Source organism: Mesocricetus auratus, unplaced genomic scaffold (assembly GCF_017639785.1).
Source record: "Mesocricetus auratus isolate SY011 unplaced genomic scaffold, BCM_Maur_2.0 Super-Scaffold_100008, whole genome shotgun sequence".
Classification (NCBI taxonomy): domain Eukaryota; kingdom Metazoa; phylum Chordata; class Mammalia; order Rodentia; family Cricetidae; genus Mesocricetus; species Mesocricetus auratus.
In genome coordinates, this window is record NW_024429192.1 from 75535322 (window position 1) to 75550661 (window position 15340).

At 39.5% G+C, this 15340-nt stretch overlaps 1 protein-coding gene across 6 annotated transcripts in view; it reads right to left on the reverse strand.

The window, feature by feature from the left end:
• The window catches only part of Prkdc (protein kinase, DNA-activated, catalytic subunit), a 179701-nt gene extending 164835 nt beyond the window's left edge, over window positions 1–14866 (reverse strand). For all 6 annotated transcript variants that reach the window (XR_005879028.1, XR_005879029.1, XM_040751223.1 and 3 more), the window contains exons 1-12: window positions 14650–14866; window positions 13187–13263; window positions 12994–13086; window positions 11709–11783; window positions 10996–11104; window positions 10186–10298; window positions 9991–10090; window positions 6944–6999; window positions 6831–6861; window positions 5506–5663; window positions 4046–4192; window positions 1922–2086 (exon numbers count right to left, since the gene is read on the reverse strand). Coding sequence is in view for 4 of the 6 variants with exons in the window: in XM_040751223.1 (XP_040607157.1) it covers window positions 1922–2086; window positions 4046–4192; window positions 5506–5663; window positions 6831–6861; window positions 6944–6999; window positions 9991–10090; window positions 10186–10298; window positions 10996–11104; window positions 11709–11783; window positions 12994–13086; window positions 13187–13263; window positions 14650–14827 (1302 nt within the window). In the remaining 2 variants the exon portion in view is untranslated. The remainder of the gene's footprint in view (window positions 1–1921; window positions 2087–4045; window positions 4193–5505; window positions 5664–6830; window positions 6862–6943; window positions 7000–9990; window positions 10091–10185; window positions 10299–10995; window positions 11105–11708; window positions 11784–12993; window positions 13087–13186; window positions 13264–14649) is intronic.
• Window positions 14867–15340: the final 474 nt, after the last annotated feature.

The following is a 15340-nucleotide window of genomic DNA, read 5'->3' on the forward strand; positions in this document are numbered from 1 at the left end:
TAAATGCTCTTTTTTTTTTTTTTTTTTTGGTTTTTCGAGACAGGGTTTCTCTGTATTATCTTGGAAGCTGTCCTGGAACTCGCTTTGTAGACCAGGCTGGCCTCGAACTCACAGAGATCCACCTGACTCTGCCTCCCGAGTGCTGGGATTAAAGGCATGCGCCACCAACGCCCAGCTAAATGCTTTTTAAAACAATTGCTAATTACAAATTTCTTTGATATTTTTCTATAATTTCTCAGCATGTAAGTAGTAAATTACTATATCTTCAAATGATATTGTATTAGAATGTTTGACTTTAAAAGCTGCTCTCTGAAGCTGGAGACATGGCTCAGCATTTGGAAGTACTTGTTGCTATTACAGAGGGTTTGGTTCCCAGAGCTCACATAGTAGCTCATAACTGTCTGTCATTTTAGTTTCAGGGGATTTGGTATATTCTTCTGGCCTCCCTGGACACAAGGCAGACACATGATGCATATTCGTATCTGCAAGCAAAACACTTGTATGTCTAGACATTAAAATAAATAAAACCTTTATAAAAAGAAACAGCAAAACTTCTGCTTGGATTTCTGATTTAAAGTCCATTAAAGAAAAAAAATCATTACATGAACTGTGGTATTGTCCTAATGGACAATACTTCCAGTTCTAAACCAGCCTTAAACACACTTTTGTTATCTGGGGCTACACATTTATGCCAATAAGCATTCTCAGCACTGATGGTTATAGAATCATGTATCAATTCTGAACAATACTGAAGATACTGTACACCCTATAGCAGCAAATAGTCAACCACGATTTAAATCTTTACGTAAAAATAAACAAGCAATCCATCACATTAGTATGCAAATTTGCTTTCATCTTTAATAAATGAGAAAATTAAGCAGAAACCAAAGAATTGTTTCAGGATAAATTTAGTTATGCTTTATTATCAGAAAGTGTTTGATTTGTAGAACTATTTAATATACACAGGATTGCATCAAAATTTCCCTCGTAATAAGGGATCACGAGTGGTAATAGTTTTAATAACCCAGCTTTAGGTAACAACAAAAATCTATTGTCACAAATACTAAACAAAATGTTGTGGAGATCACAGTGGTACCTATACTAAATGATCCAACATATGATTCAAAATTCCTTGTGGAAGGGTTCTGTCCTTCAGTAAACGAGAAGGCCCAGAGAGCAGTAGAGGACTTCAAGTGTCTGTCGCCTGTCTTTACCTCCCCGACCCACGTCATGCTACAGTTCCTGCTTGGATTTACTTTGTGCAACATAGTTGGAATGTACCTGACTCAGAACTGTGACATAACAAACCTGGCTAAACAATCTGAAAGTCAAAACACCCCCTAGGTCCCGATACCCACTAGGGCTACATCTGGATCCACCAGTTATGACTGCTAGGAGGCCTGCCTCCTCTACTGCCTCACCGAAGCTTTTATGTTACTTTGCAATTGTGGAGCCAATATAGGGCCAGAAGGAAAAGTAACCCTGACAGTTCCAGAAGCCTCACTTCTTCCCATACCTTCTTTCCAGATACCTAGAAGGTTCTAAGACAGTAACTGTGGTGTTAGCCTGCAAACACAACTTTCACTAGTAGTTGCTTACCTGTCCTTTGAGATTTCTATAATTGTTAGAAGAAATACTAATGCATTTTGGCTAGTCAATCAGACATAAGAAATGCTGTTGGTTTCAAGAGCTAACACTCACAATAGGTGCTCGTTAGATATTTGTTGCTTCAAAAAATTGAAATTAGTATCGCCAAGCAAGTTTCTGGTGAATTATCCATTTATTTTATACTGTTATCAAGGAGACCACAATTGATAATTTAACCAAAAAATCATGTGCTTTTCATTAATAACAATAAAGATTACTTACGGAGATGAAATTAAGTTCTTCTGACCATGCTCAGTGTAACCATTTCACTTACTGTGTCAAGGTAAAGCAGAACACTTGCAATAGACTGCAGGAAACTTGGCATCTGGTAAACATGATCTTCAGTAGCTTCTGTCTGGGTGAGGAACATCTGCTTACAGCGCTGAATGAGCTCGACATACATGATATCAACATCTTTTGCATTTATTACTTTGCAAGGCTTTAGGAAAGGCAAAACAGAAATCATATCAATGTCAAAACAGAGTCACTTAAAATGTCATGTAAGGACACATGACTATAAACTGCTTCATATTAGCAAGCTAGTTACTTGTTTATCTTACTGCACATAAAATATTGTATCTTATGCTTTTCATAATGCATATTCACATCCTAGACAGTTACTTCTCTATGTTATTAACTATGTTCTAGGCTGTTTAAAAGGCAGGTCTCACTATGCACTGGCCCTGTAAGGTTTGTCACTCCAACAGGATACGTCTTGCATACTGCTTATTTCATCTCTGGATTAGTTAGAACTGCGAACAGAAACAAATGGAGACAAGGAATAAAAGAGAATGAAGACGGGTAAGGCGAGGAAAGAGAATAAGAAGGAAGATGCTAATGGATAAAACTGCAAGAAGAGATAGGAAATTAGTTTTCTTAGAACAAATTGTCACAGAAATCCACTAAGAAATAACTGGAGTTATTCATAGCATCTTTTTGGGGTGGTGGTTGGGGGGCTGGGTGGATAAGGCCTATGCTAGCCTTCAATTTAGTATGTAACCCAGACTGCCCTCAATCTGTAGCAATTCCCATTTACCTTCCTGAAGCCTAGATGATAGGCAAGAATCCAGCTAGTCTTCTTAAATACGTCTTTCTGTCCTGAGAGCATCTGCCTAAAACTTTTAAGTGAAAATAACTATAGTTTTACTGTATCAACAGGGGGCTGCAAAGTACAAAATGAAATGTGATGCTTCTAGCCTTCAGAGCTGAATTTATGTGGGGTTTTGTTTGTGTGCTTGGAGGTTGTTAACTATGTTCTAGCCTTCAGAGCTGAATTTATGTGGGGTTTTGTTTGTTTGTTTGGAGGTTGTTAACTATGTTCTAGCCTTCAGAACTGAATTTATGTGGGGTTTTGTTTGTTTGTTTGGAGGTTGTTAACTATGTTCTAGCCTTCAGAGCTGAATTTATTTGGGGTTTTGTTTGTTTGTTTGGAGGTTGTTACTCTATGTTCTAGCCTTCAGAACTGAATTTATGTGGGGTTTTGTTTGTTTGTTTGGAGGTTGTTAACTATGTTCTAGCCTTCAGAACCGAATTTATTTGGGGTTTTGTTTGTGTGCTTGGAGGTTGTTAACTATGTTGTAGCCTTCAGAACTGAATTTATTTGGGGTTTTGTTTGTTTGTTTGGAGGTTGTTAACTATGTTCTAGCCTTCAGAGCTGAATTTATGTGGGGTTTTGTTTGTTTGTTTGGAGGTTGTTAACTATGTTCTAGCCTTCAGAACCGAATTTATTTGGGGCTTTGTTTGTTTGTTTGGAGGTTGTTAACTATGTTCTAGCCTTCAGAGCTGAATTTATTTGGGGTTTTGTTTGTTTGTTTGGAGGTTGTTAACTATGTTCTAGCCTTCAGAACCGAATTTATTTGGGGTTTTGTTTGTGTGCTTGGAGGTTGTTAACTATGTTCTAGCCTTCAGAACTGAATTTATGTGGGGTTTTGTTTGGTTTTTTTGTTTGGTTTTTGTACTTCTTGGTTGTTAACAATCTCCTAAGCGTGTTTAGATGGCCTAGGCTGCCTTAGAGCTCTATATAGTTCAGGCTGGTCACAAACTCTTAATTCTCCTCCCTGTTTCCTACACTGGGATTATAGGCATGTATCAACCCTAGGTAAGATTTATACCTTTTTTCTAGCAATCCAGGGTAGCTTTTGACAAGTTAGCTGACTTTTCTTGGTCTTGGTTTTTTCTTGTAGAAAATAGACTAATAACTCATCTGGTCAATGAACTATGGGGATCTGAGATAATGCATGTATTGGAGTACACAGTAAACATTGAAAATTGAACTGTTAGTAGAACAAGTACCAGTAATATCAATACAAGCACAACATGCTATTTTTTAAAATGCAGTGTTAAATTCCTGTAAATAATTAACCAAAAACATGAAATATAGTAAACTGATGAATCATACTCCCGCAAATAGTCCATATCCACGAATAGCAATGGATAACTCCTTGTTGTTCGAATCTGCATTTCTGATGATTTTATAGAACTCCTCCATAAAGTACATCAACTGACTCTTATGCAGTTCTGCATCTTCTGCCACAGTGAATGAAATCTGTAATTGTATAACATTTGCGCTTTAGAAACATTTAATAACCAAAGGACATAAATAAAATGACAATATACTATTATAAAGCAGGGCAGTGTTGGTACATGCCTTTGATCCCAACACTCTTGAGGCAGAGGTAGGCGGATCTCTGTGAGTTCGAAGCCAGTCTGGTCTACAGAATTTAGTGCCAAGATAGGCTCCAAAGGTACACAGAGAAACCCTGTCTCAAAAAATCAATATATACATGCATATATGTATATATATATTATAATTATTAATTACATATATGTATATATATTATTATAATTACATTTGACTACTATTACTAAAAAAAGACAGTATTAGTCAAAAAAGACTATTACTCAATAAATACATTACTCTGACGTCAGTGAGCACTAGGCAGACATGTGGTAAACATACCATACATGCCAGCAAAAGACTCAGATACAAAATAAATAGGGCTAGCTGTGGTGGCTCACATCTTTAATCCCAGTACTTGGGAGGCAGAGACAAGTAGATTTCTGAGTTCGGGGTCAGCCTGGTCTACATAGCAAGTTCCAGAACAGTCAGCATTGCATAGAGAGACCCTGTCTCAAAACACCAAGTAAAATAAAATAGATGATAGATAGGTAGGTAGGTAGGTAGGTAGATCAATCTATCTTAAAAGAATAAGTTGGGAGGGATAGACTGGAATATAAGTGACAGAACAGTTTCCTGAGCTTAGCTAGACCTAAAGGACAACAATGTTTTCTCTTTCCCTCCCTCCCACATATCAAAAAGTGAATCTTAAGCCAACACTGCACTTCATTTTAGGTTTTAAAGGACAAGCTTATGAAGTAAACTACTACTTATCCTTTTTTTTTTCTTTTTCTTTTTTTTTTTTTAAACAGTCTATGTAGTCCTGGCTGTCCTGGAACTTGCTATGTAGACAAGGCTGGACTTAAACTCAGAGATCCACCTGCCTCTGCCTCCTGAGTGCTGTGATAAAAGGTATGAGCCACTATGCCTGGCCCTACTTATCCATTTTTAATAGTGCTACAAGCAAAACTTTTCTTTTATCCACCAGCACTTCCTGTCAGAGCCAATGTGCCTGCTTCCTCAGCACCTAGCCAAGATGCCCTACAGAGTTTTGATCATCTGAGATCATCCAAGCTTGTTCGTTCAGTCTAGCTAACATGCATGGTAGATCAATAGCAAAGCTTTCTGCTGTAAATGCTACAGGAACTAATGAATCACCTTATTATTTTTCAAACATATGGCAAAAAAATCGGAATTTAGTTCTTTTGTGGAAGCTTTTAATGAAAGTTAATCTGAAGTACCTGCTTCAGGAAGGATTCCAGGGCTGAATGTGCAGCTTTCTTTAATTCCACATTTGTATGGCTGCACCACTTTGACAGTACTTCAAATAAAGTAATATAGTTGTCCAGAAGACAGGCAGTAAATTGAGATGCATGTAGGGTAAATAATCGTAGGCCAGCTGCAAATACAAAAACCATTCCATTTAAAATAGGTCAACAAAAGCCAGAAAAGAGAATTAAGAAAGCTTCCTTTATGTGCTAAAAGTTAAAATCATGCTTAAGAAGTTTTTGTATATAGATAGGCACAGTGGTACACACCTTTAAGTACTCAGGAAACAGAGGCAGGCAGATTTCTGTGAGTTTTAGGCCAGTCTGGTTTACAGAGTGAGTTCTAGGACAGGCAGACCTATACAGAGAGACCCTGTCTCAAAATGCAAACAAAAAAAAGATACAGTAGATTATCCTACAACAATCTGATGATCTCAAAGAGCCTTCTAATTCTTCCAATCTCCACACTAACTTAGGTCCATGACCTGGCACCAAAAAAAACAGTCAGAAACAGGATCTGGATTCATTAGTTCATAGTAAAACCAAGCAGTGTATGGTATGAGGACAAAGCAAAGTTAGTAGAGTGCTTGGTTAGCATGCACAAGGCCCTGGGTTTGGTAGCTAGCATAACATAAGCAAGGTGTGATACATACACCTGTAATCTCAGCACTAGGAAAGTGAAGTTGTCAGCTATACAGTGAGGTTAAATGTCACACCAGGCAACATGAAACCATGTCTCAACAACAATAACAAAATAATCAAACAGCTTGAATTTCCTGACTAACAGCCAAACATATATTTTTTAAATATTTAAAATTCTTTTCTATATGGATTTATAACATTTTTGATCAGACTCTAATTACATTAACATTAAAATGTATATTCTTTTTTTTAAAAATTGCTATCACATTTGTATGTTTGCACAGGCACAAGTTAAAAAGACAATTTGCAGGAGTCAGAGCTATTCTGCCACTACATGGGTCCTGGAGATAGAACTCAGTTCATCACACTTTGGGGTCATGAACCTTTAAGTCATCTAGCCAGCCCCTAACAAATATATATACAAATATATCTATGTTTAAATCATGTAGCATGACTATGATCCCAGTTAAGAGTTTATTGCTTACATTAGTCTTCTTAAACTAACGAAGTCTTAAAGCTTCATTGTACATAGTTACATGTGAAATATCACAGACTCTTGTGCATCTATCTACCTTCATGCTAGCTTAAACAGAACCTTACTCAAGATGCTAACTTGAGTAATTTACATTGTTACTTCGTTAAACAAAGAATCTTACCCAAGGGCACAGCATAGCGCTTCATCTCGATCTATGACAGAAAAAAAAAATCATCATTATTTGAAAATCACAAGTCCCCAACTGTGAAAGACTTCGAGTAATATTAATACTACCTGAGGACGAATTGCTTTTAATGCAAAACCAAAGATCTCCCTTGAAGTCTGGGGATCTGAGGGAATAATAACAAAAGAAGTCTGTTAAAGTATCTTACCACCATATATATATATTTTTTTCTTTTTTTGGTTTTTGAGACAGGGTTTCTCTGTATTGTTTTGGAGCCTGTCCTGGAACTCGCGTTGAAGACCAGGCTGGCCTCGAACTCACAGAGATCCACCTGCCTCTGCCTCCCGAGTTCTGGGATTAAAGGCGTGAGCCACCAACGCCAGACTACTATTTATATTCTTTATCAAAAACTTGCAAATGACAGATTTATCTTAAGACAGATTGATATTTCCAGTAGCTACACAAATCTCCTATGATTTCAGAGTAACTTCTTAACATCATTTGACCAAGCTAGAATTACCAGTTGTTACAGCTTCTGGGGAAAACCAATAGAAAGTCTGGAATAACTAATGTGTGAGCTCAGGATCTAGATCACCACCCATGTTATACAATCTCTCAGAGCCTCAGTCTGCTCATCTACAAAAGAGGCAGATTATGGCTTCTTTAAAGAAGGGAAGATTAAAGAAGTGACTTATTCAAGGCCAAATATACGCCCCTTTCTCCCGGTGCTCTCAGGGTTTCATTCTACTCACAATACCTGCTGTGTGGTTTGAATGAGAATGGCCCCCATAGGCTCATATGTTTGAATGCCTGGTCCTCATATTAGTGGAACTGTTTGGGAAAGATTAGGAGATGTGGCTTTGTTGGAGGAGGTGTGTCACTGGTAGTGAGCTTTGAGGTTTCAAAAGCCCATGCTAAGCCCAGTGTCTCTCTTCTGCCTACTGCCTGGGAATCATGATGTAAGGTCCTCAGTTACTGCTCAAATTCTGTGCCTGTCTTCTTTCTTCCATGATAAACTAACCCTCCAAAATTGCAAGCAAGCCCACAATTAAATGCTTTCTTCTAAGAGTTAACTTGGTCTCCTCACAGCAATGGAACTCTAAGACACCTGACAAGTGATGGGAATTATAAATGTGAATAAATATTACCTTGGACCCCCATAATTTGATGTCCTTAAGAAAGCAAAATATGTATATAACCATAATGTAAGGATCTTCTCCTAGGCAGGCTGATATCACAATTACCTATGTTACCTATGTAACTGTCTCCAATCACATTTTTCATTGCAGTTGCACAGAAGAGATGGTTTATTCCTGACTGGTTTCTTTGTCCTAAGCAGTGACTTGTATACCTTAGAAAACCATTTGCTTTGATAGCAGGGACTTATGTATTAGAAGGCAGACATCATAGGAGCTTGAGGGAAAATGATGTCAGAGAGGCCTATGTTTTTTAGCGTAATGTCCTAAAAGATTTTTAAAAGGCCAACTTTGAAATACAAAACCAAGAGAGTTTTACTTTATATCCAAAAAAGGAATTATTAGGTGGGCAGTGGTGGCACATGCCTTTAATCCCAGCACTCAGTAGACAGAGGCAGGTGGATCTCTGAGTTCCAGGCCAGCCTGTTCTATAGCCAAGGCTACACAAAGAATCCCTGTCTTGGAAAAAAAAAGCAAGGAAGGGGAGGGAAGGACGGAGGAAGGAAGGAAGGAAGGAAGGAAGGAAGGAAGGAAGGAAGGAAGGAAGGAAGGAAGGAAGGAAGGAAGGCTGACATAATAGTTTCTGAACTGGGATTGAAAGAGGTGGTTTACCTAAAGGAAAGGCCATTTAGATACAAGTAACTGGAATACTGGGAATAAGAGTGCACAGTGGAAGGGAGAGAGAGATGCAGATAAGAGAAAGGGGGGGAATCAACCAACATAAAATGTGTGGAAATTCATATAAAAATCTCTCTTGGGGTGCTGGAGAGATGGCTCAGAGGTTAAGAGCACTGACTGCTCTTCCAGAGGTCCTGAGTTCAATTCCCAGCAACCACATGGTGGCTCACAACCATCTACAATTCAATGTGGTGCCCTCTTCTGGTGTGTAGGCAGAACACTGTATATGTAATAAATAAATAAATCTTTTTTAAAAATCTTTTTTTTTTTTTTGGTTTTTTTGAGACAGGGTTTCCTCTGTTTTGTTTTGGAGGCTGTCCTCGAACTCGCTTTGTAGACCAGGCTGGCCTCAAACTCACAGAGATCCGCCTACCTCTGCCTCCCAAGCGCTGGGATTAAAGGCATGCACCACCAACGCCCGGCTAAAAAATCTATTTCTTTATAAGCCAATGTGAAAAAAAAAAATAAAAGGAAACAAAACCAACTACAGCAAATTGTTTTTAAGAACAAGAAAAACAAAGTACTTATAAATACAGCCTGCAGTCATAAAAGCAATAGGCCCTCCCCAGTGTAGAGGGGTCTGGACTGTTCCAGAGAACATAGGGAGGTCTGACCTTGGCCTTTAGCCTCCTCCTACTACCTCCTCCCACATACACACCCTCCCATCTCAGATGGATAACTTCCTATATACACATCCTCATATCTATTTTTAATGGGGTAAAAATGTGCATAATATTCATCCCTTTAAAAATATGTAAAGATGGGGCTGGAAGAGGTGGCTCAGCGGTTAAGAGCACTGGCTGCTCCTCAGAGGACCCAGGTTCAATTCCCACACCCACACACCCACATGGCAGCTCAAAACTGTCTGTAACTCCAGTTCCAGAGGATCTGACACCTTCAACCAATGCACATAAAAATAAAGTTAGATAAGTTATTTTTAAAATGTATAGATACATTTTATATTAAATATTTTCACTCTGTTGTGTAACATCATGCTCTATCCTTAAAACGTTTTCATCTACCACAACAGAGAGGCTGTACCCACTGAAAACTAGCTCCACCCCAACCCTCCTCAGCTCTTGGAAACTCGTATTTCCTGTTGCTATACTTTCTTACTCTACCTATCTTATCTAAGTGCAGCTATATACAGTGTTTTGTTTTTTGACTAGCTTATTTCACTTAGGATATCACACTATCTGGTTATAGCATAAGTCAGAATTTGTCCTTGTTTTTGAGACAAGGTCTCACTACTAGAAAGAAAACCAAACAAAATATGGCAATACCTTCTTCCATGGACTTAGTGAAGTTGCACAGAAGTGAGGACAGCCCTTTTAGACAGCCAGCTAGAACAGGAAATTTAGGTTCTCTTACTGTTGATGTCATCTAAAAGGAGGTTTTTAGGAAGATATTACAAAATGAAAAACAAACAAAAAAACAACCAAGACTATGGAGGTATACTATCATAAGGCATGTTATACCTGGGTCTTAAGCTCTCCCAGAAAAGCCCGGAACAGGTTTTCTGAATGATTTATCATTTCACTAGGATGAACTTCGCCTAATACTCCCAGTAGCTCATAGACTTTTTCTAAAACTGAAAAATAAATTCAGATAAATGAAACCCTAAAACTACATTTAAATAAGTAAAATTAACATAAACATATGAATAAGAAAATAAAAGGACGTTCAACTGAAAATGATTTGAGGGCCAGCCAGATAGTTCAGTGAGCAAAGGCACTTGCTGTCAAGCCTGACTCCTGAGTTCAAGGCCCTGAACCCACAAGGTGGAAGGAGAGAACTGGATCCCCAACTGGACTCTGACCTGTACACATGCACCTGGACATACACAAAAATATTTTTTAAACATTTTTTTAGATTTATTTATTTAGTATACAGCATCTGTCAGTATGCAAGAAAGCCAGAAGAGGTGCCAGATCTCATTACAGATGGTTGTGAGTCACCATGTGGTTGCTGGGAATTGAACTCAGATCCTCTGAAAGAACAGCCAATGCTCTTAACCTCTGAGCCATCTCTCCAGCCCCTCAAAAATATTTTTTTAATTGTAAGTAATTTCAAGGAAAACACAACATACCTAGGCTTTTCATGAAATTCTATCCCAGGTTTTATCTAAATCTCTTCCCATAAGCTAAATTATACTTGGTGTACTTTCTGTTTCAAGGAATCCTTTTATTTTCTTCCACTATGTTACTCTTTTAGCAAAACACCTTCGTAGAGGAAATTAATGGTAAGTTAGTATTACTTTGTTAAAATATTTGAAAATAACATCTCACCTGTATCAGGTAGTTTTGTTTTTGATGCAAGTTCTCCATAGAACTTGTTAAATAATTCTCCAATCTTAAATTCATCCATGAGTCTAGAACTTCTCAGTATCTTAAGTAACTAAAAGAGCACAAATTACTGTTTTCAAAAGAGAAAAATAGAAGATAACCTCTACTTCAAGAAAATTTCACAATCCCGGCCTTCAGTGGGGCTTGAGTGATAGATTGGTGGGAGATCACAGGGGAAAGACAGTCTAAACTTAATTTTAACTTCCCCCAGAGAACAATAACATGGCTGGAACTATTTCTTCAGAGGCGCACTTTTAAGATCACAGACCAACTAAGTCCAATGTAATTCTAAACCAGAAAATGCAGAAGTGAGCCCCCTCACTACTAAGGTTTCAAGAAAAACACATGTAAAATACAAGGAGGTACCTTTGGGCACTCTTATAGCATTAGATTTGACCAAAGGCAATCAAAGTGACAAATGGAAGAGCAGCAAATTCTTAGCTAATTTTCTCTTTATTTCCCTTACAACTTCAAATTCTTCTCTTATTACTCAGGAAAATATGAGAAAAAAAACACTATTGTGCTACAAAATCTACATGTCATTTACATAATGACAACTCTATCCTCCCCTAAACTCCCACCTAAACAAAACTCAAATTTCCAGTTTTATGTTACATACTTAGCATAAAAACATATTACTTAGGATATAAAATTACCTTAATCAGAAGGTCTAGGGCTGAAATTTTACACTTAGCAGTTCTATCTTTTGTATAAACACTGGTACACATATTCTAGGATTCAAAAGGAAATATATCATTCAAAAGGAAACAAAAGTCACCAATATGACTTAAGAACTAAGACTTAAAAATATCCAAAACTGTATCTATGAGTGATAATACCAAAGTGTAACATAATAAAATTCATAAATTAACACTAAAAGCATAATAGAGTATATAAATGTACAGATTAAAAATTACTGAAAACTAGGCCTGGCAGTTGTGATTAATCACAGTGGTTAATCAAGGCCAGCCTCATCTACATAGAGAGTTCCAGGACAGCCAGTGCTACACAGAGAAACCCTGTCTTGAAAACCAAGCAAACAAAAATAATTAATAAATAAATATTAAAAGTATTGAGAACTCCAACTCAGCTATAGTTGCTATGTAAAAACACACATAGATGATGCCTCAGTAAGAATTTGAAAAAAAATAAAAAAACAAAAGTGCATCATTTGTTTCTACATACATTTCTTACTTGTTATACATCAAGAAACAAGCTATAGGCCTAGCTACTCACAGGCTAGGATGGAGGAATCACCTGTGCACAGGAGATAAGGGGTAGCTCAGACAACACACTGATATGAAAGAAAGCAAGAGAGAGCAAAGAACCACCAGCGTGTGCAAAGAGAGCTGGAGAGGATGGTAAGAGCACTGCTGCTCTCCCAGAGGACTCAGGCTTGGTTCCCAGCATGCACATGGTGACTCAACCATCTGCAACTCCAGTTCCAAGGGATCCAACACCCTCTTTTGGCCTCTGAGGGTACATGCAGACACATAAACATAAACATAAACACACACACACACACACACACACACACACACACACACACACACACACACACGGGGGGGGCAAAATGTTCTCGTATGCATAAAATAAATACACCCTGAAAAAAGTTTTAAAAGTAAGCAGAGGAACTCAGAGAAAAGAAATTCAGTAGTAGAGGGCTTGCCTACATGTTCAAGTCACTGGGTTCAATCCTTAGCACCAAACAGGAAAAGAAAAATCTCCAAAGAATTTTGGTAAAAGTAAATAAAATAAACTATATATCAAAGACCCTTGTAAACTGTGACACATTTTATAAATATTAGTTAATATAATCAAGCTAAAATGAGTAAATGCCAATAAAAAAGCATAAATAAATAAATAAAAGCCTAAGTTCTTTAAACCAAAAGTTAAAATTGAAGCTGGCATATATGAGTTTTGATTTTTCCTTTTCCTTACCTTGATATCAAGAGAATAATGCATGACCTTCTGGTCAATTTTCTCTAAGAAGACATACAAAAATTTTAGGACTTCTTCTCTACAATCACGAAACTATAATATAAGAAATAAATAGAAAATACAGGTGAGAATAAGACACTCCAACAAAGAGGAAGATAGAAGACACAAAATGAAATGAAAGTTGTGCACTCACTTCATCAATGCTAAGTGATTTCCGGACAAATACAAGCAAACCAAACTCTCTGGAAAATACTAAGGAAACCTGCAGTGCTGGGGGGTAGAAGAGGGGAGAGAAAAATTAGAAGTTCTAAGAAGCATCTTATAAAAGACCCCTGAAAGCACTGACTGGTTTTCAAAATACTCTTGCAAGTAATAAAAGAAACCAAATTGAGGCTATTTTTTGAAACAATGACAACAGAAAATTCTGGATGCTGTTCCACAAAACGAAGTAGGCAAAATGAAACTTTTTCCCCTCCCCACCAGATGTTCACACTCTTCTCTAACTGCTAAGTTCCAGAAGTCAACTTTACAAGGTAATAGAGGTTACAAGGAATGAGGGTGCTAATTAGTGACCTTAAAATGGTGATATAATACTCCAACTGGTGGATCCAATGTAATCATATGAGGCCTTAAGGGGGAAGTCAGGCCAGCTTGAGCAAAGACCTAAAAGTCTGAGAGAGTCAGGCAGTGGTGGTGCACGCCTTTGAATCTAAGTGAGTTCCAGGCCAGCCTGGTCTACAGAGTGAGTCCCAGGACGCGGGGGGTTGGGGGGAGGTAGGGACGACACGGGACACGGCCTGTTACACAGAGAAACCCACAACATAATCAAAAAAAATTTTTTGTGGTAGTACCAGGGGACTGATCCCATGGCCTCATGCTTACCAGGTCAGTTTAAACACAAAAAAAACTATCTGGGGAATCTAAACCAATCAGAGCATGTCTGGGGTAACCACCTGCAACTCCAGCTTTAGGTTATCCAACGGCCTTATCTGACATCTACAGGCAGCTGCACATCAGGAGTACACATGCACACACACACCACTAAAAATAAATACTGTTGGGGAATGGGGGGCACGACTATCTATCTGGCCATGCTGCCCATGGCTGTAATCTCAGCAGTAAGTCAAAAAGGTAGGAAGATCACAACTGGAGGCCAATCTGGGCTAGCTCGAAAGAAAATAACTAAAACGAAAATGCTGAAAAGGGACATTTCCACAAAGAAAATTAAGTTATCGTGTAAGCATTGCTAAAAGCTAAACAGGGCAAGTGAGGTACCTCACATCTATAACTCCAGCATTTGAAGGCTCAGTTTTCAGGCTAGTTTGGGTTACGTAGGAAGCCCCTAACTCAAAAAGAAAAAAAAAGTCAAAAGAACAGCATGAATTTCAGTAATTTCTGCAATTATTTGAAAAATACGGTGCAACGAAAAAAGTGTTTTGGAAAAGTCCTAATGGGCTCAGTTTTGGATAGAAAGGACTGCCGAATTCAGGGGTCATTTTCCAGACCGGTTCTAAGCCATCTTTCTTCAGATGCTAGGAAAAGAGAGAGGTATACACATCCAGATTCAGGACTTCACAAGGCGGTGCTACACCAAGGCAGAGAAACGCTGAGACCTCTGACAGGCAGGCAGGCAGGCCACCCGGAGACCGTACCCACCCAGCACTGCGGAGCTGGTGCTCAGCACGCACTCCTGCCCCAGGCCACGGATCAGCTGGTAACTGGCGCCGGCAGCGCTGCAGCGGTCCGCCGCCGACACGAACTCCTGCAGCTGCAGTAGCCATTTGCGTATGCCGGCTCCTGCGTCCTCCATAATGCCGGCACCCGCCTTGCGCATGCGCGACAAGTCCCCGCCAGTCCCCGCGGGCACGCTCCCTTACACGCCCGCCCGAGGGGGGGAATGCGCACACCCACAGGCCTACAGGTGGGTAGCGCCTCACTTGTGCACCTCGGAAGTCAAGGGGACAGGAACCTGTCAGCCTAACCAAGCCAGGTACCACAAGAGCGGTGCACGTGCTTGGGACGCCTCAGACGTAAACACGCCTCAGGCCGGAGACGGACCAGCCCGCCGCGGGTTTCCCGCCAAAGCGCGGTCCTGCGGCAGGCTAGCCCATCGGAGGCGAGGGGCATGCACGGTGAGGACGAAGCTGAAACACCGACACGGCCACCTAGAACGCCCCTGCCGGTTCGTAGTGGAGCCTTCCGGGGGCGGGGCTACGCGTCCCTGCCCTTGTGATTGGCCGTGCACCTCCCCTAAGGCCACATCCTCCCCCACGCCAGGGCGCGCAGTGGCGCCTTCCGGAGGCGGAGCTACGAGCCTTTGCCTTTGTGATTGGCCGGGCCCCGCTGG